At 42.7% G+C, this 25,032-nt stretch overlaps 1 protein-coding gene across 2 annotated transcripts in view; it reads right to left on the reverse strand.

Annotated features, from left to right (window-relative positions):
* Positions 1-25,032, reverse strand: part of LOC119952399 (AMME syndrome candidate gene 1 protein homolog) — a 270,285-nt gene that overhangs the window by 144,779 nt on the left and 100,474 nt on the right. For both annotated transcript variants that reach the window (XM_038776118.1, XM_038776117.1), the window contains exon 2: positions 14,149-14,557. In XM_038776118.1, the coding sequence (XP_038632046.1) occupies positions 14,149-14,441 (293 nt within the window). In that variant the 5' untranslated portion in view covers positions 14,442-14,557. The remainder of the gene's footprint in view (positions 1-14,148; positions 14,558-25,032) is intronic.

The raw sequence follows: 25,032 nt of genomic DNA on the forward strand, positions 1-25,032 counted from the left end.
TGCAGACTCCGCACAGACAGCGACCCAAGCTCGGAATCGAACCTGGGACCCTGGAGCTGTGAAGCAACTGCGCTAACCATTGTGCTACCATGCCGCCCTTAAATTTGTTTTGGGGTTCCGCTTGCAGAAACTCCTTCCTCAGTGCAGCAAGAGATTGGGATCCCAACATGACCCCCGAACCCACCCCATCCCCTACTCACCGCCCCCGCATCCCCCATACCCGGCAGGGCACATCCCTGCTGCACAGAAAATGCCACTTCTGCACCATGGCAGTGCCAGGTTGGCACCCAGATGCCACTGCCAGGGTGCCATGCTGGCAGTACCCAGGTACCACCCCAACCAGAGGGTATCATTCCATCTGGTCATTTGTGGGGCCAACACGAAATAGCACTCACCCGAGGTCTCCAAGGCCTAGTGAAGTTACGATAAGTGCATGAAGAGGGAGGGCATGAAGATGGATGGATGGATTAGGTTAATGTCACGTGTACGGAGGTACAGTGAAAAGTAGATCATTCCGTACATGAAAAGATATAATAGGCAAATATAAAAACACAATATAAATACATAGACACAAGCATCTGGTGTAGTACGACTCGATAGAGAAGATATGTGAAGAGATCAGATCAGTCCATAAGAGGTGGTCATTTAGGACTCTGATAACAGCGGAGAAGAATCTGTTTTTGAATCGGTTAGTCAGCAGCTTCATGAAATCAAAGTACAACAAAGCTCTCAAACTTCTCAGAATTTTTCTTAATTCATGCACCATGCAAAAAGAAATAATATATTTACCTTATTTATTTTCATCTACAATTTCAACCTCACTAGAATCACTTTAAAACCAGACAGCCCTTTTCACAGTTATAGAACTGAAGGATATTTTGATGTTAATTTTAATGGTCACAGCCATGTGCATTTCTATGTGCTTCTGGTTATCCTTTCTACAAATTGATCAAGATTCTTTACGTCAACTCAGTGCCACCACTCCCACCTGGCAGCTTCTAATGTTTTACTGTGCATCTTCCCTTTCAATTTCTCAGCTGATAAATTTAAATTACTTTCTTGGCTTGTCCTCACTAAGGTATGCACTTACTCAACAGTACACTTACCGCATTGCCTTTGTCTCCCACAGAGGTGTGTTATTAAAAAATACTCCCCACACTGGTCAATTTGTTTAAGCACTTGCAACATTCACATGAAGCTTTTTTAAAAAATTGTATGTGAGATTACTGGCTTTCGGTCATGTTGGGGTCTAAATCACAAAATGATTATACAGTGATCACCATTATCCAGCAGCACTACAGCGTTTCTTATCTGTACTCTAGTTATTTATTACCAAACAGATGTTTCCCTGAAACTCTAGGTCACACAAATAACATTAATACTGCATTTACAAATGATGACTCTAAACCACGTCAACCAACATAATACAATTTGAAAGAGCAGAATACTGTGGATACTGGAAATCCAAAAAAGCAGAAAATGCTAGAAATATTCAGCAGACCAGGCAGACATCTGTGCAGCAAAACTGAGTTAACGTTTTAAGTCTGTGATCTTTCATCACATAATTTGGGATAGCTAAAGTCATTAGCATTCCTTCCTCACTTCTATGTACCAGCAATTGCATCGTTTGAAAATTACATTGTTAAAGAATGGTGATGATCATTGGCTCAATCTCCAAAAGAATATAAAAGCAAATTACTGCGGATGCTGGAATCTGAAACTATCAGAAAATGCTGGACAATCTTAACGGGTCTAACAGCATCTGTGGAGAGAGAACATAGCTAACGTATCATACCTGGGTGACACTTTGTCAAACATGGAGAGAAGAGATTTATATTGAGGGGGCGGTCATAGGGCACTGGGGCTGGATAGAGAGGGAGTGATAGGTGGAGACTGACAAAGTTGTTGACGTAAATGATGGTGATAATGATTAAGAAGTGTGCTGATACTAGCACATTAAGAGATCAGAATGTGTTAATGGCAGAACAAATGTAAGCAGCGTGTCGAAGGACAACTTAGAATAGGGTACAGCTGGCCCTTGTGGCTTGAGGTGAGACAATGATGAGGCAAAAACAGATTGATGGAAGAAATCAAAATAAATTGATAAGAAATCAAAATCAGATGAAGTGGAAGAATTCAGAATCTGAAGTTGTTGAACTCAAAATGTCAAGTCTGGAAGGATGCAACGTGCCTAATCGAAAGATGAGGTGCTTTTCCTCCAGTTTGCATTGGGCTTCACTGAAACACTGCAGCAGGCCAAGGATGGACATGAGAACAGGACGGTGAGTTGAAATGTCAAGCGACAGGAGCTTCTGGGTCCTGCTTGCGGATGGACCAAAGGTGGTTGCAAAGCAGTCACCCAGTCTGCATTCAGTCTCTCCAATGTCGTAGCAAATGCAATAGACCAGATTGACAGGTATATGTGAGTGAGCAAGGAGGAGCTAAAAAGGCAGGTGATGCACTTCCTGTGATTGCATGGGAAGGTACCACAGGAAGAGGGGTGAGCTGTTGGAGGTAATGGAGGAGTGGACCAGGATAACCAGCAGTGAACGGTTCCTGCGGACTGCTGACAGAGGGAGTGAGGGAAAGATGTGTTTGGTGGTGGCATCATGCAGGAGTTGGTGGAGATGATTCTTTGAATACAGAGGCTGGTGGGGTGAAAAGTGAGGTCAAGGGGACCCTATCCTGGTTCTGGGCGGGAAGGGAAGGGGTGAAAGTAGAGGTGCAGGAGATGGGTTGGACATGGTTGGGAGCCATGTGGGAAACCGCAATTCAGGAAGAATGAAGACATGTCGGCAGGACCGTTTTAGTAAAGTGCCATCATCGGAGCAGATCATAGAATTTGTAGTGCAAAAGGAAGCCATTCGAGTCTGCACCGGCCCTTGGAAAGAGCACCCTACACAAGCCCACACCTCCATCCCTGGTGGTGCTGGCCTCTGCAAAGCAGGTGAAGGAACTGGGATGAGAGAAAATAAATGGGCACAGCTGGAACAGTTGGGTGTGGGGAAGCAGAGACTATCCTGAGCTGTTCGGAGGCTAGCTTACTCAAGTAAAATACAAGCTTCAGACTTATTCCTTCACTATATGCTATTGTTGGAATTAACACCTGGAAGCTTGTGGAATAAACTGCCTTCTGAAGAGCAAGTCCAAAGTCATTTAAGCAGCTTCTCACACTCCATATGAAATATTTCAAGCATCGAGGGCTTTTGTTGGTGTAATGTAGATGGAAGACGCTGGATAGCTAACTGTATTTTCTGACCCTTTTCTTGTTGCCATTCTTTGGAAACTGTTATAGTTATTGTAATAAAAAGGTATTTTATGACTGAAATGCCCAAAAACAAAATCAAGAAAAATGTGGCTGGGAGCCAAGATTTGTCAATGGAATCGAGGCCCCTCGGAGCTCAATGTCACTGCACGGTGCCACAAGTGGTTAGTACTGCTACCTCACAGCGCCACGGACTCGGGTTCAATTTCTCATTCTTGTTAGAACTGGGGTTGTGTTTGTTGTGTTAATATTTAGTTTCCTTTCAGTGCACAAGATAAATAGGATTTTAGTCTTTTGTTTATATCTATTTTTCTTTCTCCAGTCAGGAGTCTCCCTGCTAGCTAAGGGGTTAGTTAATGGGAGCAGTTTTGATGTGTTCGCTGCAGCTCATTATAGTAGTTAAGATAGTGAGCTTAGAGTTCTTGCTTTGAAGGGCAGCACGGTGGCCTAGTGGTTAGCACAACTGCCTCACGGCACTGAGGTCCCAGGTTCGATCCCGGCTCTGGGTCACTGTCCGTGTGGAGTTTGCACATTCTCCCCGTGTCTGCGTGGGTTTCGCCCCCACAACCCAAAAATGTGCAGAGTAGGTGGATTGGCCACGCTAAATTGCCCCTTAATAGAAAAAATAATTGGGTAATCTAAATTTTTTTTTTTTTTTTTTTTAAAAAGAGTTCTTGCTTTGATTGGGTTTGTTAGACGTTGGGTTTCAGTAGTTTTTGTTTGCCTCGCTTCTATTTGTATTTGGGTGTGGTTATATTCAAGGGCAATTGGCGAGTTGGGGGGGTGGGGGGTGTAGTCTGCTGATGGTGTCTGCAGATTTTTCTTTGTCCAGTCTTTTGACTTGGTTTGGTGAATCTTTTTGCTTTATCCTAAGTATTCTTTTGGTTAATCACCCAATGAAAATGGCTGACTCCAGATTGAAAACCATTATAGACTGGAAACAGAAATCTCGAACAGAAAGCCTTGAAGGAAGGTGTGCTAGAAGCAACCACCTGAAACTTTTCACTTTACTTATTATTTTACAACCCTTTTCGCCTCTCTGTCTTCGTTGTGTGTGCGCGCGCACTCAGAGGGTGGGGGGAGTTTAAATGGAGGGGGGGGGGGGTTAGGAATTAGAGGATAGTTAACCAGTTGTATTTGCTGCATAGTTACTGTTAATAATAAACTTTAAATGCACTAACCTGGTGACTGTGGTCATTAGACACCTAAGGGCCAAAGGATTCAGATATTTTTCTAAGCAATATTTATTAATTTTAAATTCTGTTGCGACACTGGAGCAAGCGGGGCTGGAACTTACCATGCTATATAGTCTAGAGGTCGTAACAAAACTGTGAAAACGAACCTGCTCCCGGGGTGTTTATTTTTTTTTTCATTGTCGGGAGGCCTGGCCATGCCAAATTTTGTCAAACAATATTGCTGTGGTCAAGTGATCCCAGGACCATTTGGGGACAAATGGAAGCTCACTTCTGTACTACTTTCTGCAACCTCCTTTTAAAACCTGTGGAGAACTGTAGTCTTACCTCAGTGAGGCTGATAATTGAGATTTGAGATTGAATGCATATGCCAGAAGTTCCAATTCAACTGTTGGTTTTCAACACTATACGTCCAAGAAAGATAGCTAACTGCAACGATTTCAACATCAGCAACAAAGACTCATCACGCTTTCTTCCATATTTTAAACCCATCATTTTACCCTTTCCCTTACTGTATATGCGTGAGACCCATGTATGTTTGAGTGGAGGATGGGACAGTCAAAGGGGCAAGTAACAAATTAGCTGGCCATTATTCGAGTTTAATTAAACCAAAATATGCTGGAGTAAAGAGACTAAATCCAAAAAGAGACCCACACATCGACTTGCCACAATTCTCAGGTATGAACTTTTCCCAACAATACTTCCACTTTAAAGTATTAATGTCACAAGTGAGCTAACTGCATAATGCATTGTTGTTATCACAAAAATTAAGGCTGCAACTATGAAAACGTTGAGGTGTGTATGACAAGCATATTCTAACAAAGTACACTATTTTAAGCGGTATAAACACCACGCGAATAGACCTACAAAATTTAGAAGTATTGTCGATAGTTGGTTTCTATACTGAAATTTCCTATCTTACTATTGACTACCCGCTGTGACTCAATTGCATTCAGCCCCAGTAACTGGCGCTTGAAGCTGCTAGCCAGAGAGCTTGGAAACAAGTCTAAACTAAAGTTTTCCATTTTAGCGAGCAGGAATTTAATAAGCTTTAATTGGAATTAACAGAATATGCAATAGAGCATTATCCAGTCAGGTAGAATGGAATAACTTCAGTTCACCTGGAGGGGTACTGGTCAACCCATTTCACAAGTTCAATGCATGTTTTGAAAAATACAATACCTTGCCAAGAGCATACATTCTAATCAATATGAATTCTCCATTATAGAAGCTGCTCAACATACAGGTGCAGTGTTTCCACTATGGAAACAGTTAGTGCTCCAGGTGCAAATTGCACTAGGTTTAGAAAGTAAACTTTAAATGAACCAACATACCTAGGCAGCATTTTAGAACTCAATTTTTAAAATTGTATAAAAAATGTTCCTTGCTATTAAAAATGGCAACCTGAAGCAATTATTAACAGCTGAAAATGAAAAACAAGTAACAATTTCTTTCAAACCCAAAAAGTTTCTAATCCATCACCTGCGAGTAACTAGATTTTAAAAATAACTTTCGAAACCAGACAGACCATTACACAATTTACATTGGTTCAAAGTCAGGTTTTTTTTTTAGTACATTTTCAAAATTGAAACCTTGGTGTATATTAGAGTTTAATTTCAAGGGCCTCTAAGTAAACAGATGCAATTAGTGGAAATTCACCATGGTGATTAATTTGATCTGGTGGCATGGTCAGTCTCCAGCATGTTTTTTTTAAATCAGAAACTCTATTTACACTGGACAGAACATACTCAAATTTATTTGATCTTTTGCCCTGGTTTAGCAGATTTCTGATGAATTGCTCTGCAAATATCAGTACAAGCCAGTAAAAACGCCAAGCCACAACGTTTTACACGGTATAAATCTTTTCCTAAAATTTGATAATAAATCCAATACATCAAGTGGTATTCAACATTGCCGTGTGTTGGGGTCATTTTTTTTGTTTTTAAATTACTTCACAGGATATGGGCATCGCCGGCAAGGCCAGCATTTATTGCCCACAAGACAGCAGCAATAAGTTACCTATTTGAACACCTACAGACTGTGAAGATACTTTCAGAATGCTATTAGGTAGGATATTGCCCAAGGGACATATTTCCAAGTCAGGATGGTATGCAACTCGAAGTTGCAGGTGGTGGTCCTCCCATGCACCTGCTGCCCTTCTCGGGCACAGATTTTGGGGGCAGTGGTAAGAGGATGCAGAGAAGAAAACCCACCCAAATGCTACAGTGCATCTTGGACACACTATTGGGTGTTCTGGTGACTGAAGAGGAGAAAATGATGTATGCAACAGTAAGAAGCCAAAGGTGCTCAATTCATGTTGTGGGTGTAGCCTTGCTGTTCCAGTAAGTAAATGTTTGTGGTGGGGGATGGGAGGTTGATCAAGTGGTCTGCTTTGCTTCCGAACACATTCCAACTTGTAGGAAGCAAAGGTTCTAGGGAGTCAGGAGAGGAGTCACACAGCAAAGCACCTAGCTGACCCGCTCTTCTAGTTGTAGTATTTGACACCACACCCATTCCCACAGAAAGAATCTTACAGCGAAGGAGGGAATTCGGCCCATCGGGTCTGCACTGGCTCTCTTGAAAGAGCATCCTATCTAATGCCACCCCACCTGTCTTATCACCATAACCGTGCACTTTTTTCAGGTAGGAAGTCCTTTCTGAATGTTTCGATCGATCTGCCTCCACCACCCCCTCAGTAAGTTCATTCCAAACGACAACCAGTGAAACATTTATCCTATTCACTTTTGCACCTTCGCCAATTATTTTGAATCTGTGCATTTGCTCTTGTCTAGGAAAAGTTTCCAACTATTCCAAGATCCTCAGCATGTTGAATACTTCTATCAAGTCTGCTCTCAGCCTTCTTTTCTCCTGAAAACAGTCCCAACCTCTCCTATCTTCCCTCATAACTACAGGTCTGCACCCCTGGAATTATTCTTGTCAGTTTCCGCTGTACTCTCTTCATTGCCTTCACATCCATCCTCAAGTATGGTGCCCAAGCCTGGATGCAGTACTCTAGATGAGGCCTAACAAGTGTCTAATACAAGTTCAACTTGGCCTCCTTACTCTCATGTTTGATGGGCCTATTAATAAAGCTTACAATACCATACTCTTGTACTTGATGGCCCTATTCATGAAGCTTACAATACCATATGCTTTATTAACTCCTCTCTCAACATGCCCTTCCACCTTCAATGACTTATGTGCACGTACGACAGGGTCCCTCTGTTCCTGCACCCTTTTTAGCGTTCTCCCAGCTGAAATGAAGCACCTCACACTTCTCTGCATTTAACTTCATCTGCCACTTGTTTGCCCAATCCATCAACATGCCTTTGGCCTTTTGTAGCTCAAAACTATCCACCTTTCTCAGTTGAAAATGTTTCCAATCTTATCTGAAGATTTTGAAATTATGCCCTGAACATCACAGTCTAGTCATTAAGGGTCCATAATCTCACTGAAAGGCGGGACAAGCCCAACGGGTTGAATGGCCTACTCCTTTTCCTATGTTCATTTATCACTAATGTTTCCTGTCGCTCAATCAATTTTGTATTCAAGTGCCTACTTCCCCTTTTATTCCACGAGCTACAACTTTGCTCACTTTGTGGGGCACTGTATCAAATGCCTTTTGAAAATCTATTTACAACACATCAATGGTGTTGCCCTCATCAACCTTGTTACCTCTTTAAAAAAAGCTCCACAAATTAGTTAAATATGATTTTCCCTTATGAGTCTATGTATCTTGCCTTAATTATCCTGCACTTGTTTAGGTGATTTTTGATTTTGTCCTGAGTTTCCAGATATTTCCTTACCACTAAAGTCAAACTGACGGGCCTGTAATTGCCCGCTTTATCCTTGCACAGCTTTTTGAACAAGGGTAGAACATTCGTAATTCTCCTGTCCTCCTCTGGCACTACCACTGTTTCTAAGGAAGATTGGAGGATTATCATTAGCGCCTCTGCAATTTCCACTCTTACTTTCCCCAGTACCCTTGGATGTATCTTATCAGGTCCTGGTACCTGGTCTACTATAAGATAAGACAGCCTTTCTAACACATCTGCCTTTTAAACTATAAATTCCTCAAGCGTACAAGTTATCTTTTCTCAGACCTTAGCCTGGGGTAGCTAAGCTAATGCCTCTTATTTCTCCTGCCTCCACTTGCAAGTCATTTTTTATCTCTAATCAGCCCTACCCTTTCTTCCACCACCATTTTATTATTTATATGCTTATGGAAGACCTTAGGATTAATATGCTGGTGGTGGGAGAATTTAACAATGGTAATGTCATTGAATGTTAAGGTGGTAATAGCTAGACTCCTTGCTGGTGGTTGTCATTATTATGCACGAATGTTGCATACCACTTATCGGCCCAATCCTGAATATTGTCCAGGACTTGCAGCATGGTTTATATAAACTACTTCATAATCTTGCAAATGAACACTGTGCATGCATCCGTGAACACATGCACTTATGATGAAGGGAAGGTCATTAGTGAAGCAACTGAAGATGGATGGGTCTTGAACACTACAGCAATGTCCTGAGTTTGAGATGACTAGTATTCAACAGCCATAACCATCTTTTGTGTGAATCATAACTCTGGAAATTGATTTCAATTGTACTGGATACACAAGATATTAATCTGGGAATTGATAAAAAGATGTTTTCTGATGAAAATAAGTGGATGATTGTGAAAGAATGCAACAGGACAAAGACTAGCAGGTTAAAAGATGAGCAATAAAAGTAGTTTAACATATAGACAAATTGCAATAATGCACTCTGAAGAATAGGGAAAGGTAATACACTGCAAAAAATTACTTTTTCAAGGAACGTCACTGGCTCTATTGGATTAACAGTTTGTTAAAAGGTGAGAGGACAAGTAAACAAAATTACTAAAGGCATACCAAATGCTTAGTTCAATATCCATATGGACAATGGTACAATACCAATGTGGAACCTGTGCAAAACCTTAGTATGGCTGCATCTGAAAGTACTGTATAGTTTGGGGCACTATTATTATAGAAACAATGAAAAAGATTTGATGTCAACATTTTACTACCTTAAAGGCAAGTTGTTTGTGTCAAATTTTTTTCAAGGTGTTAAGAGGGATAATGGAGAATTTCAAGTTAGGTCTTTGCCCTTGTGTTAAGAGTGGAGGTGGAGGAGAGGTGACCCAATAGAGATCAAGTTTATGAAGAACTAGCATAAGGTAAATAGTGATAGATTTTTTAACTGGTTGGTGAAACAGTAATGAGGAGACTTAAATCTAAGATAATCGCAAGAAAAATTAAAAGTTAGAAAGGGCTTGGAACTGCCTGCTCCAAATGTCAAAAATAGAATCCATAATTTATTGTTTGCAACAGGAAATAAATACCGGTCAGAAAAAGTGTAGGGGAGAGATCGGTGGGGTGGGAGGGCGATAAAGACCAACCAGCTTCGCAACTGCCGGCGTTCAAATGTTTTACATGAATGACAACTGAAAAAGACCAATTATATATCGTCTGCTCTGCAATGGTATGGAGACCTCGAGTGAGAACCCAACGTTCCTGTGGTCAAATAGTGAATATTTCTACTGCCCCAAATAGTTACTGGCATTTCAGCGTCATCCTTCTACCTCTCCATTACGTTGCCATCTACTTTTTGAACATATTCATGTTTGTTTCCACCATGTCATGTGCCAAATCTGGAGCCAATTTATCCAGTCTTTCATTCCTCCAATGTCATGTGCAACACCACTGATGTAATGATGTCTATTGTGCTCTGTTGATTTGTGTTTCCAAACCCTGGTGCATATATTGAAAAACTTTAATCACCACCACCAAAGCTGATGAACATTCTCATCACTGGCACATTTTCTCCATAGCTTTCATTAAATAATCATACGGTTCTAGTTTTGTATTCAGTTTGCACCAATTCTACTCAGAGTCATAAGAGTCATTTATGGCACAGGGGGCTGCCATTTGGCCCATCAAATCCTTGCCAGCTAACCATACAACAATCCATTTATTCCTGCTCAATCGCCGTAGTCCTGCAATTCAATTTCCTTTACGTGCACATGCAACTTTCTCTAAAATCATTGATCATTTTTAAATCCACCAGCCGCTTGTGCATCAAGGTCCAAAGCATTACCACTCCAATAGTGCATATTCTTCACATTCCCCCACATCACTTGCCCAAAATCTTAAATCTGGGTCTCTAGCCCTCATGCCCCCGGCTAATAGGAAATTATTTTTCGTCTACCTGTTAGAATTTTGCGACCTCTATCAAATCATTTAAATTCTTTTAGCTCCAAGTATAATCTTTTCAAACTAACCTTGCCACTGAAACACCCTCCCCCCCCAATTCCTGGAGTCATTCTGGCAAATCTCTGTACTCGAGAAGCGTCACATTTTTGACCAAAACTGAAAGCAATAATTAATTGAGGCCTAATGTAGGCACACCATAACCTCCCTGTTTTTATAGTTACTATCACTAGAATTGTGCAATTAAGCCTCCACCATATCGTCTGTCATCTCCATGGGCTTTTTAAAATTCAATCTGCTTCTTTTTCTGATCTTAAGAAGTACTCATTAAGTATTTTAGCCTCACCTTCCACCGATAAACATAAACCACTTGCATTGTCCACAATAGAACCTGCTTCATATCTTACCAGTAAATATTGGTATGAGATTCTTGGGTTTCCTTCTGTTAGCTGCCATTCGATTCTCATATTCTCTCTTTAACAGTCTGATTTTCCTCTTCACTAACCCACCCAACTTTCATAGAATTTACAGTGCATTGAGCGCATCGAGTCTGCACCAGCCCTTACAGAGCACCCAACTCAAGCCCACATATCTATCCTATTCCGTAACCCAGTAACCCCCACTTAATACTAAGAGCAATTTAGCATGGCCAATCCACCTAACCCGCACATCTTTGGACTGGAGGAAACCGGCGCACCCGGAGGAAACCCACGCAGACACGGGGAGAATGTGCAGAGTCGGCACAGTGACCCAAGCAGGGAATAGAGCTGTGAAGCAACTGTGCTAACCACTGTTACCATACTTATTGCATTTGACATAATTTTCACTTTAAGAACTCACCTGACATGCATCATACACCTTTTTTGTTTCATCTCCCTCGTCATCCAAGAAGCCCTGTTTTGGCTCCCTTAAATTTTTCCCCGTTTGAACATACCTAGCCTGGACTTAAAGCATTTCTTCCTTTAAGAACGGTCATTGCCCCATTTTTCTGTCAATCCCTAGCTATGTTTTACACTGGTTAGATCCCTGTATAAGAAATTTTCTTTCATTCTATGCACTTGACGAGTTTCAATGTAAGGGGGAGATGGTGTGGTAGTAGCAATATCATTGGACTAGTAACCCAGAAACACAGGCAGACACGGAGCGCATGGCAGTTGGCGGAATGTAATTGTAATTAACAAGTCTAGAATTGAAAGCTAGTTTCGGCAATGGTGGCCATGAAACTATCATCGATTGCCACTAATATCCTTCAGGGAAAGAAATCTGTCATCCTCACCCAATTCATTTTTTTTTCCAAATAAGGGGAAATTTAGCAAGTCCAATCCACCTAGCCTGCACATCTTTGGCTTGTGGGGGAAAAACCCACGCAAACACGGGGAGAATGTGCAAACTCCACACGGACAGTGACCCAGAGCCGGGATCGAACCTGGGACCTCGGCGCCGTGAGGCATCAGGGCTAACCCATTGCAAAGCCACTCAGTTCAAGGCAACAAATACTGGCCTTGCCAGTAATGCTCAAGACATATGACAGAATTTTAAAAATAATCCTGTTAGATATAACTCCACATTTTGTGCACCATAAATATTTGGCAAGTGCTGATCCTGGATCAGTAGCCCTGAAAAGTAAACTTCACATTTACATGAACTTTTACAACATAGCAACCACTTGATATATTGTAATTTTAAGTTCCATCTGATAACATGTGCATTATTATTCTTCTCACTTCCCCTCAAAACATTTTTATTAAAATAGCTTACTCTTGATAATTGGGTGAGCAGTTTCCTCTGTTGGTGAAATTAATGTTTCCAGGACTGAGCACACATGGCAAACTCAACCTATAGTTAGTATTGAAAGCAGCTTGTTATGAAAAGGATATGGGAGTGATTTCAAGATAACAACTCCAGCACAAATCAACCGTTGGGGTGATGCTGAGAAAAAACACTTTGGAAAATTGTAGGTCACATTAAAAAACATTCACTTTAGTATTAGAATTCTAGACTTGGTTTTAGTGTAGAAGATAGTGAAACAATACTTGTTGAACCCTCCCAAAAATTAAAGAGCTTACATCCATTCACAAAATCTTCTAACAAAATGGTAATGACCGAAGACACTCCAACTCCAGCATATTCCATTCAGAATCCAAAAGTATTTTCAAATCCCTTCTGAATACAACATAGCAAGTGCCCATTCTTTTTACAGTAGAATGCCAACTACATAGCAAGTGCCCATTCATTTGACAGTACCAATCAATAACCTTTTCAACTTGGTTACTTCACAAAAGCTGCAATTTTTTAACGTGCATTTTGCTGTTTTAAACTATACACCTCATCCTCTCACGAGTTTCATACTGTTGAAATAAAAATGGTCACTAACAATGCCACAATTGCAATTTGAGAATAAAATTAAAATCACTTCAAAACAGCACACCCTTAATGCTCCAAATCGAAATTGGGCAATTCGTAGCTTTAGAATAGTTCTTGCCACTTCCGTTAAATACCGTTAAAATCTGAACGCACAAATCAAACGTTATGTGAGAAGTGCAAACAGACTCGCTAAATTGGACTGCCAAATTTTTCCAAAAAAAACATGAAAAACAGCTGGGGTGACCAAAAGAAAAATCCCTTTAGCCATGAACATCAAAGCTTCGATATTAAAAAGTTCTTGGAACATAACCTAGTTTAACACCAGTAGCAGAAAACATTGGCCTCTCGATAAAATGACTTGTTGGGCGACGCCGGTCAGGCTGAAATCCACCGTTTCTACATTTTGTCCCTTTATTTGCTTAAAGCTGGATTTGTAATATTGACAAAAGTAAAAACGATTAACTTGTGATACCATACTCCCCTCTAGGAATAAACACCATCACAGCAGAAAAGTTCAGAAGTTTCTTTTAAAAAAAGGAAAATCGCTGGACCGACGAATACCGGACTCCCTTCTTATTCTAAACTATAAGTTCCAATTGGGGGGGGGGGGGGGGGGGGCGAAAGAGAGAAAGAGAGGTAAAGAGTTTCGCTTTTCAAAACATCCTGGAGAAAGGCACTCAATAACAAACCACTATTTAGAAAGCACAGACAAAATCTGCCTGAACTTAAAGTGTGCAGTCAAACAAAAAACACAACTCGGGACTGAAAAATAAAAAGTTGTAGAGACGCTCCAAAACAGGCTCCGCAGTGTCCTGACAAACTTGAAGGATTGCTTGGATCCTACATTGCTGTTTCTTTGTTTGTGAAGTTCACACACAAAACCTCTGGAAAATTGGGGGGGGGGGGGGGGGGGGGAGAAGAGAGAAGAGAATTAGATTTCTTTCGACTTGTTAGGGAGACTGACCGGTGGAAAACTGAATAAATAAAATCAGATAGCCGCTGGATGTGTTTTAAAAATCACAAATAACTAAAGTTGAAAGAAAATTCGAGGCAGGCTGGCCGGCGATGCCATGCCAGGGAGTTTGAGTACTTACTATGGGTCGTTGGTGAATCGTGGGCTCCGGGGCGGCTGATATCCGTACAGATGGCAGTACAGGACGTCGAAGCAGAAGCAGCACATCTCCGAGTTCACCACCATGTTCCGGCCGCCGGGGCAGCCACTGAAGCCGTTGGCGCGGGTCACGTCCTTGCAGTGGTTCTCGTTGGAGTTATTGGACGAGGTGGAAGAGGACGAGCAGCTCGACAGTTTCTGCTTCTTCACTCCACAGCACCCCGCCGCCATCTTGGAATCCACCGGCGCTTCCGCGAAGCCCCGCTTTCTACCCATACTCCTCCGCGGTTAGCGAGGGGGAGGGGGCGGGGCGGAGCCGGGCCGGGTAGAGGGGAAGGCGGGGCGAGGCGGGGCAGGGGCGGAGCCGGAGAGCGCGCTAGCGCCTGAAGGTCCTGCAAGGGGAAGGGGGAAAAAAACAGAGACAGAGAGAAAATAAACTGGATCATAATCGCACGCGCTCTGGGCACCAAGGTCCTGTCAGGAAACAGGCTCTGCTGCCGCTGCCATCACCGTGGCAACGCGGCCTACTCGGTGCGAGTTGACAGCCCGCACGCACACACACACACACACATCGGAATTCGCCACCGACAATTTACCACAGCCCGTCAGTGATGTGATCGGCAATACTTTTAAACTATATCATCGAGATATATGTAATCGATGTTCTAAAATGTTCCAAACCCAGGACGGCGCCTTCAGCAGGCCGCCATGCCTCAGAAGCTGGGAACAGCCGCATTATGACACCCAGACAGGCACTAAATTATTTTACGCAGAGAAGGGCCAGCCGGATTAAACTTCCCGATAGAACCGTGGAAATAAGAATACATGAATAAACAGACAATCCCGGAATCGTTCACAGTACAACCCCGAGTGCCTCAGAATACAGACTCTTTGGATCGGATGGTTGGGATGAATGATCCTGCCCGTCTGCAATGAATCGTGTGAATGAAAAAGCGGACTTCACTCCCGCGTCCTGCAAGGAGGGATGCAGGTTTGTTGGAAGTGGGAGAAAGAGGCATCACAGTCTTAAAACAAAAAGTTTTTTTTAAAAAAATAGCCCAGCAGTTCAGAGGGGGAAACATTGTGAAACAAAACACGAGAAATTCACTTCAGCATTCAGGTCAAATATTACACACCGGCAAAGTCACATTCACAAAAAACTCCAGTTAAATATAATGTATTATGTTCATATTCATGAGTCATAATTTACACAGGATTATAACACCGGGAATCCTACAATTTGCACAGTAGATAGCGCGATAGCACGAGTTCCGAGACTAATTCATTAGAAAGAGCTCAGTTCAAGTGATTCATAAACAGAAGACTCTTGGGTTGAGTTACAATTTTTGCAGTAACTGCGTTTTTAAAATAAATCCGAAATGCACATTATTACAACGATTTAGCTGGTGAGATTGAGTCTGGTGAGTGGAAGGGATGTTATTAACAGCTAGAAACTACAAAAGGGAACTGAACACAATACAGCTCAGTGTGTTTGAACTATTTTTTAGGCAGAAATATAGATACGGTCAGGTCACATAAGTAAAGAGATTATAAAGTTTAAAAAGTTTGTATTGTTGCTGTTGGCAAATGCAATCCAGAATACTGTACACATTGAAATCAACTAACCACAGGAAGATAATTATCTTTGCAAAGATGCAAAGCAAACTGACAATTTCACATATCAGATATTTAAATCATGAAAAAAGGTGATGAAAATTGGACTTGTTTTCTTTAAAGAAGGGAAATTTAAGTTTAAAATCACAAAGATAATTAATAAAACTGATCTAGGCAATTGCAACAAGCTTGTCATCTCTCCAGTATATTTTTTTAAAATTGCCACCTCAGCAACAAGAATAATCTTCTGGGATGGGGAGTAGAAGGGATTTAGCGCTGTGGAGTCTGGGACACTGATGAACTGGTAGCTTTCAAGGTTCTATGGTGTAACATCGGTAATATGATATATTGTTTTGTTATTGGCATCTAGAGGGTAGCCGTTTGGAGGAAAATTGATTCCATTGACCTAATGGAGGAAAATAATTCAATTACTGTAGATTGACACCAGTGATGAAAAGAGTCACAGAAATTACATTTAGATTGATAGGGTGCAATATGCAGGAGAAATAAATAGAAAAGGTGGAATTTGGAACACACATGATAAACAACTAAGAACAATATATTTAGATAGGGGCTGGATAGAATTAGATATTGAGTGGAATCAGGAGACAAGAAAGGTATATGGAGGAAAAGGAAGACATCAGTTTGAAAAAACAAAAGAGTCACTGACAGAATAATGAGAGACACACCAGTCTCTCTGCGAAACAGGATTCGATCAGCTGAATGATGCAGAATTGTCAAAAAATCCCAGTTACTCAGACACCATCAGTTAAGATATAGGCTATATTTGTGGATTATAATATCCATGGTGTTCTACTTTGTATTCATCAAAATCGAAATCAGAATTTATAAATTATTTAAGTGTGCATTATCCATTTTCTTTCCTTTTCCAAGAAGAACCATTCTGTTTTGTAGAATTTGTAGAACAGCGTGTCATCAATTGCAGAACAATGTCATGCTATCACGTTTAAATTCTCAGAACTGGAAATAATCACTCCCTGTAAAATTTAACAGTCGTAAATGAGACAGAAATGTCTGCCAAAATCTACCTTATTTTGCCAGTACACTAATTAGTTGTATATTTTTCCAGCTCGTTGTAAACAATGCCATATCATTTTTGAAGTTCTAGAATGCTTCATCTTTATTGACATTTAATGTCAATAAAGTAAATAATGGAACAGCTGGATTGTAAGAAAACCCGGCATTTGATTTTTGTACAAATCTAGAGATTTGATTCAGTTCCTAGACACCAGGTGAAGCTTTGTTAAGGGAGGAATGCTGCATTTAATAATTTAAAAAGATAAACCTCAAACACGTCACTATATTACTATAAAGCTCTTTTACAACGAACGGGTTTCAATCATTTAGCACAGTGGTTAGCACTGCTGCCTCACAGCGAAAGTGACTCGGGTTCAATTCGGACTTGGGTGACTGTGTGCAGTTTGCACTTTCTCCCCGTGTCTGCGTGGGTTTCCTCCGTGTGCTCCAGTTTCATAGGATCATTACAGTGGAGAAGGAGGCTATTCAGCCCATCGAGTCTGCACCGACCCTCTAAAAGAGCCCCCATCCTATCCCCATAACCCAGAAACCCCACTAACCTTTTGGACACTAAGGGAAATTTAGCATGGCCAATCCACCTAACCTGTACATCTTTGGACTGTGGGAGGAAACTGCAGCACCCGGAGGAAACCCACGCAGACACAGGAGAAAGTGCAAACTCCACATAGACAGAGACCCAAGGCTGGAATTGAACTCGATCTCTGGCGCTGTGAGGCAGCAGTGCTAACCACTGTGCCACCATGCCACTCAAGTACCTCCCACAGTCCAAAGTGCAGGTTACGTGGATTGGCCATGCTAAATTGCACCTTAGTGTCCCGGGATATCCAGGTTAAGTGTGGTTACAGGTTGCAGAGATAGGGTGGGAGCCTGGTTAGAGTGCTCTTTCAGAGGGTCGATGCAGACTTGATGGTCCAAATGGCCTCCTTCTGCCATGTAGGGAATCTATGATTCTATGATTTTATAAAGACAAAAATGTTATTTTCATATAGTCTGTTTCCTTCATTCTCAGAATGTTTCACCATACTCAGCATGTATAGTTTCCAATTGTATATATGCAACACTTTTCAACAGTGGACATATTTCTTCCTTTATCCTTTACTTCCATATCTCCAGAAAGGTCCTGCAGGTTGAAATAATCCCACAAATTTGTTTCAAATTCAGGAAGTTAGGACACCGGAACAAGAATGAAATTGACCTGCAAATTCTGTGTCTTGATATATTCAGACATTTCAAGAGGTATGGAGGTGCCTTCTAGAATTGTATAGCATGCACAAAGTGATGTCAAAAGCTTGGCTTGTTACAGAATTGTATGCCTTTGCAAAATCTCTGCAGGAATAGGATGCACCAACATTCACCCATCATTATGTATCATCTATTAAAAAGGCAGTATTAACAAGATGAGCTACTGAGTGCTTAAAATTTAAGCTTTAAGACATAGCAATGACAGGGTCCTTACTGTAGGAAAAACAAGGTTATTTACAGTGTTTTAGCAGTAATTTGTCTTTAACTTTTTGCTTATTTGCTGGTTTAGCTCACTCGGCTAAATCGCTGGCTTTTAAAGCAGACTAAGCAGGCCAGCAGCACGGTCCCGTACCAGCCTCCCTGGACAGGCGCCGGAATGTGGCGACTAGGGGCTTTTCACATTAACTTCATTGAAGCCTACTCGTGACAATAAGCGATTTTCATTTTCATTTTCATATCACCTAGTTTCTAGTAAATGCAAAAGCGATGCTGTTGATTTATTCTCTATTGCATTTTTAAAATTGTAGTACTTTTATCATCCATTGCTATATTTCTACCCATTTATCATCCCAACAAGGCATCTTGTGATAACTAAGATTCTTTTTCAATGGTTAAGTACATGTTTCAGCCACATCAGCTAAAATATTTCGAAACTTCCTGGATAAACATGTGGCACATGGGAGAGGAAAAAGACCGAGACACAGCTAGAAAAAATATTTTTGCTTGTATTGTGCCTTTCACATGCTCAGAATATCCCAAAGCTCTTCAGTAGTTAAGCAATGAAGTACTTTTGAAGTGTAGTTACTGTTGTAATGTAGGAAACACGGCACCTATTTGTACACTACAAGACACCACAAACAGCAATGTGATAATGACCAGATAACCTGTTATATTGGTCTCACAGAGGATCAAAGTAAAAAAAGCAGGTAATTGCTACTATGTTCTTGTACCTTTGCGTACATTCATGAGACTGTAGCTCATATTTACAAGGATGTTCAAGGTCAATGACAATATCACCAAGGTTAGGCAGATGCTAAAAATCAGCAGACAGTGTTGGGGAAACTGATGAAAGGTCACCTACTTGAAAGGTTAACCATGTTTCCCCCTCCACAGATGCTGCCTGACTTGCTGAGTATTTTTTGTTTCAGGTCAGATAGCATCTGATGGGAGAACAAACAAAGGTAACACTTGATCTGTGGACCTTTCATCAGAACTGGAAAAATATAGATGGACAATATTTAGAGAGAAACAGGACTGGGGAGGTAAAGAACATACACATTAGAATATGGGAAAGGAAGTAGTTTGACCTGTAATGTGCTTAAATAGAAGAGAGGAGATGGTAGAAGTAACATCAATACGGGGCAATACGAAGAAGCATAAGACATTAAAACAGTTAACAGAGATATATCTTAGAATTTACAGTGCAGAAGGAGGCCATTCAGTACCGGGAGGAAATCCACGCAGACACTGGGAGAACACGCAGGCTCTGCACAAACAGTGACCCAAGCCAGGAATCGAACCTAGGACCATGAAGCTGTGAAGCAACTGTGCTAACCACTATGCTACCGTGCCACCCATGATATGTGAATAATTGAGACGATGGGGATTGGCAGCTCTGAAATAAAATGTTAGCCACGATCTGAGACCTCCTACCCCATTGTCCCACCTTTTGTGTGAGACGGGTGGGATTCTCTGATCCTGAGGCTAAGTGTTGACGCTGTCGTAAACGCCGTTGTGTTTCACGACAGCATCAACATGCGTTCAGGAGCAGCGATTCTAACCCCTACAGGGGGCCAGCACGGCACTGGAGCGACCCACGCCGCTCCAGCTACCGATGCCGGCTTCAAATGGGCACCGCGGGTCTGAGCATGCGCACTGTGACTGGCGGAGCAAAAGAGGCCCCAGCCCGAGAGGCCGGCCCACCACTCGGTAGGCCCCGATTGTGGGCCAGACCCCAACCAGGCCGCCTCCGGATGCATGCACGCCGAGGACCCGCCGAGTAAGACCACACGTGGACGGCGCCGCGGGACTCGGATTTTGTTTGTGGCCGCTTGGCCCATCCCGGGCGGAGAATTACCGAGGGGGGGGCACGTAGCGTGGCCCCCGGCCAGCGCCGTACAGGCGCCAATGACGCCAATTCTCCACTCTCCGGAGAATCGTCGGGGTGGCGTTGCGCGATTCGCGCCCGGCCAGGCAATTCTCCGGCCTGGCGTGGGCTGAGAGAATCCTGGCCAATGTCTCCAACCCTCTCCAACTCATATATTGTAGCTGCTACTAACTGTGTGGGCCCTTCCTAAGGAAGGAAGACTCCTCTAAATTAGGGATACCAAACACAGTTTAGGTGACTGCTTTGTCAAACACTTCTGCTCTGTACGCAAATGTTTCCTGTCCTGAGTTATTTCAGTTTCCAATTCTATACCTGCCTCTCTTTCTTTGGTCAGCAATGTTGAACAGATGGGGTATAGAAGGATACAGGTGGTTGGTCTAGATGGGACACGTGATCGGCGCAGGCTTGGAGGGCCTGTTTCTGTGCTATACTGTTCTTTGTTCTTTGTCCCAATGAAGCTCAAGGAATAACATCTTAATTTTCGATTACATATTTTGCAACCCTCTGGCCTTAGTGTGACTTAAATATCTTTAGATCTTAACTTAGCTCACACCTCCTTCATAGTGCAGGCCATGCATATCAAATGACAGCTTGGTGGCATGAAATAGAACAGAGTGGCTCATATGGAAGGTGCGCGCGCTTCTGTGAAAGATCTCAAAATATTTGCTTGAGTTGACACATCCTGCTGGACAGATACTGCTGGGGTACCTTGGCACTCCTCTAGTGCTGCCTGATTAATCAGGTTTCATCTAAAGCTTTCTGTTGTACTCTCCCTCCAACATGTGTATCATGTAAAGTGGGAGTTTTATTCAAATGTTCCTTTTGTGAATTTGAGATACTTGTTCCCTAATGCTGTTTAAATACAATGCTCTCCAAGGATAATGCAGAGTATGGATCAAGCTTTCCTGGGTACAATTGCACTGCAAATATTTTTCTATTAATTGTGACATATCACAAAGTCTGGTCAGGTGTCTCCACGGCAATTACACTTTCCCTTTAAAAGGTACTCTGCCAGGATGGGTGGGTCCTGACAGAACCTTTTAAATATGGAGGCACAATCATAAGGGCATTTGGAGAGGTTCCATCATTGAGTTTAAGATGGGCGATGATATCCCATCCTAACTCTGACTGACTTACATAGGACTGCCACTGAAAGAATGGGCGCTTCTACAGCAACGTGGAAGCATTTGTAACATGACATTTTTGGGATAGTCACACCAAATTCCTGCCCTCATAATATTGGCTCACTCCATTTCCCCAAACTAGAAATTGCAGGGCCTAAGAGTCCAAGTGCAGTATGTTATATATAAAATGTTCATGGAATTTTAACTTTGTCACATAAAGTACATACTTCTCCAAATATTAAAAGAACAAAGTAACAGTTTTACATATTTATCTGATGCAGTCTCATTCTAAGCCAAAACAAACCAAAAGTTAATTTCAAAAATGCACAAATGTTATTTGCACTTTTACCATACAGCACCCTTCAAGGTTAAGAGATATTGTCAATGGGAGTAAATGGAAACAATGTAAAAATTTTCCTGTAAATTGGTAAAATGTGTAGCTTCTCTACAATCTCTTCTATGTTGTGGAGAGGATCTTGTACGTAACTTTCAGAAACAACAAATATAGAAATTCCATTTTTTCCTTCTTAGTCACAAAACATTTAAAAATATTTGAGATGTCCTGGATTCTTTAGTATTGTCACATGACTGTGGGTTCTGACAAAGCAAAAAATCATCACTTGCATTATGTATAAAGTTGGAGATTTCACACAGCATGAATTCCTAAAATATTAACCGAACTATTTTATTTGTGACCTTTAAATGATTCTCAGACTCTGTAACTAAGTCATAAATGGTCTGTTTTGTGCGTTCAAGTCGAAAAAAGCTATGGGTGGAATTCTCCCAAATAATTTCTAAGTGTGGTTTCCAGTAGGAAACAAGGTGCAAAACAAGCAGAAGAATAGCCAGGTAGCCAAGAATCAGGGGAAAGTAGCCAAAGCATGAGAGGGAGAGATAGACCGGGAGAGGGGGGGGGGGGGGGGGGGTGGAGGACAGCTAAACCTAAGGGGAAGGAAAGGCAAACCACAGGAGGGGGCAGGGGGCAGAAGTTGGGGGGGGGGGGGGGGGAGGGAAGAGACATGCAACAATAGAGGAGAACCAGGGAGGTGGGGGGGGGGGGGGTGAGGCAGGGAAAGATAACAAACTTAGCATCCACAGGAACAGAGAAAAAGGGAGGATACAGGCGGAAGACGGGAGGAACGGCTGAAGCAGAGGTGAGCGCGAGACAACAACGGCAGCGAAATCTGTCCGGGAGAAGCAAGTGACAACACCGACACCAGACCCATTCGAGCATTGCCCTCTGTAATTGTTTCTCCAGCACTCAAATGTATATATACCCCCCCCAGTCTCCACACCTCCCCCCACCCACCCACAAACAGATGCCTATTTATGTGTTGTAAATAATTTTGCCAAGTGTACGGAGTTGCTGCTGTTGAGCTGGTGCATAATATCTCACCAGTTACTTTATTTGATTTTTTATTTCTGTCTTATTACTTTTTTTTGTGATATGTTTCTGTGTGCCCTTTTCTTCTATATATATCATATACTGCGTACATAACGGCAAATATACTTTGTTCAAAAACCCAATAAAAAACATTGATTACAAAAAAGGAAACAAGGTGCAATTCTCGTCGGGTGGGTTTGCAATCCAAGACACGTGGAGAATCGCTCGCGTGAAAATTACGCAGCGCAGCTGGGGGCCATTGCCAGAGGCCCTCCCATCGATACTCCGGTCCCAACTGGCCGAATTCCTGATGGCTTGGTTCTAACTATGTCTGGCCGGCCGGGCTCATGCACGGTGGCTGCGGACTCAGTCCGCGGCTGCCCTGGTGGGCGGCGGGGGATCAAGCACCAGGGGGAGGCAAGCGGGCGGGTTAGATGGAGCGGCGCAGGGCAGATCATTGGTACGTTGTTTGTTGGTCCAGGTCTACCGACTGAGTCTGCCATCGTGATTGGCACAGCCACTGGAGGCTGCCGCCGTGCACATGCACGGACTCAGAACCGGAAGTGCGGGGGCCCGTAACCGCAGCCAAAGCTGCGGGAATCATGATGGTTCCCTGCCAGCCCCCTGCGGGTAGGTGAATTGGTATGTTTTTTTTTAGGAAAGTCTGGTGTGAAACGTCAGTGTTTCTATGCCGGCTTGGGGACATAGCCCCATTTTTGGAGAATCCAGCCCTATGTTCTCCCCCCAGAGCTGAATTGCACCTAATTTGCGCTCCCAGCATGCAAATTTATGCATGCCGAGGATTGTGAGGAATTCCCTAGGAAATCCTGTTATTGGGCCACCATTTTGTGTGGGCGACCTGATAACGAGGTCCCAGGGCTGGCCAGCCCCTCCTCCCCCACATCGCAATTCAGCAATTCTCCCCCACCCGGCTGTGCAACGCAGCCTCCCACCCCTGGATTTTCCTAAAAAAAGGGAACCCCCTGAGACCTCCACAATAGAGGAACCCTCAAAATAAAGGGACCCCAGAGACTCCCTAAACAAAGGAACCTGTCAGGAATCCCCCCAGAAGAGAGATCCCTGTCTGGAAGTTAGAGAGCAGTCCAGACAGAGGCAGTGAAAAAAGTTACGTCTTTTTTCAAAATTTAGAGTATCCAATTCTTTTTTTTCAATTGAGGGTCAATTTAGTGTGACCAATTCACCTACCCTGCACATCTTTTGGGTTGTGGGAGTGAGACCCATGCAGACACGGTGAGAATGTGCAAACTCAACACGAACAGTGACCCGAGACCAGGATTGAATCAGGTCCTCAGCGCTGTGAGGCAGCAGTGCTCACCATTGCGCCAATTTGCTGCCCTAAAGGTTACTGCTTCAACACTCACCTGGGCAATACACCTGTTGGCTCAGACACAGGAAGCACCACGTGTCAGTTCCTGGAAAGGGAAAACCAGTTCGCTATGTTGAAACTCCCTAAGATTTTAAGCCATTTATTCATTTCTCTTTGATATTGATTTTACTTGGCTGTGATGGACAGCTTCCACACACACACAGCTGTCAGAATTGCTCCATTCACCTTCCTTCACTTGCATAATCTGAAGTGCTTTAAGCACAATGTTTATCAACATCAAGCTTCCTGACAGGGGATCTCTCTTCTGGGGGGATCTATGGCAGGTCCTTTTATTTTGAGGGTCTTTGGGGGGTCCCTTTATTTTGGAGATCTCCATGCGGGGTCTCTTTATTGAGGGCATCTCTGTGGGGGGGGGGGGGGGGGTGAGCAGGTTGCACTATGGAGGGGGGGTGGGTCGGGTTGGTCCTTGGATGGACTTTGATTGCCACTCCCTTAAAGAGTTACTCCCTTTGCCCACCACGAGGTCCACTGCGTCAGGGCCATGCTTGTCAATAGCAGTAGTAATTCTCGCCAACGTGATTCTCGGCCCAGAGGAGAGAATTACGTAGGTTGGAGAATATGGTGCCCAGCCCACCAAGTTGATGCAAATGGCCCAATTGTTTTCTTCCGAACCTCGATCCCGGCCCCAATGGGGTGGGGGGGGGGGGGGGGGGGCCGGAGCACCAGCACCAATCCGGTTTCTTCACTATCGTGGGGTTCTCCACCTCACCGGGAACTCCGCTCCTGGCAGCACGAGGCAGAGAATTTCGACCTTTGCTTCATTTAAGAATATCTAAATTTTTAAATGCATACAAACATGTTCAATAAAAGAGTAAAGAATTGTTGAATCTAATGTTCTATGAGGCTCGTCTTTTAAATAACAGAAAAATTGGTGAGTTTATAGACGTTTTCAAAATTTTGAAGAATTTTATGAGGATACACGTTGAAAG

Source organism: Scyliorhinus canicula, chromosome 17, assembly GCF_902713615.1.
Source record: "Scyliorhinus canicula chromosome 17, sScyCan1.1, whole genome shotgun sequence".
NCBI lineage: Eukaryota > Metazoa > Chordata > Chondrichthyes > Carcharhiniformes > Scyliorhinidae > Scyliorhinus > Scyliorhinus canicula.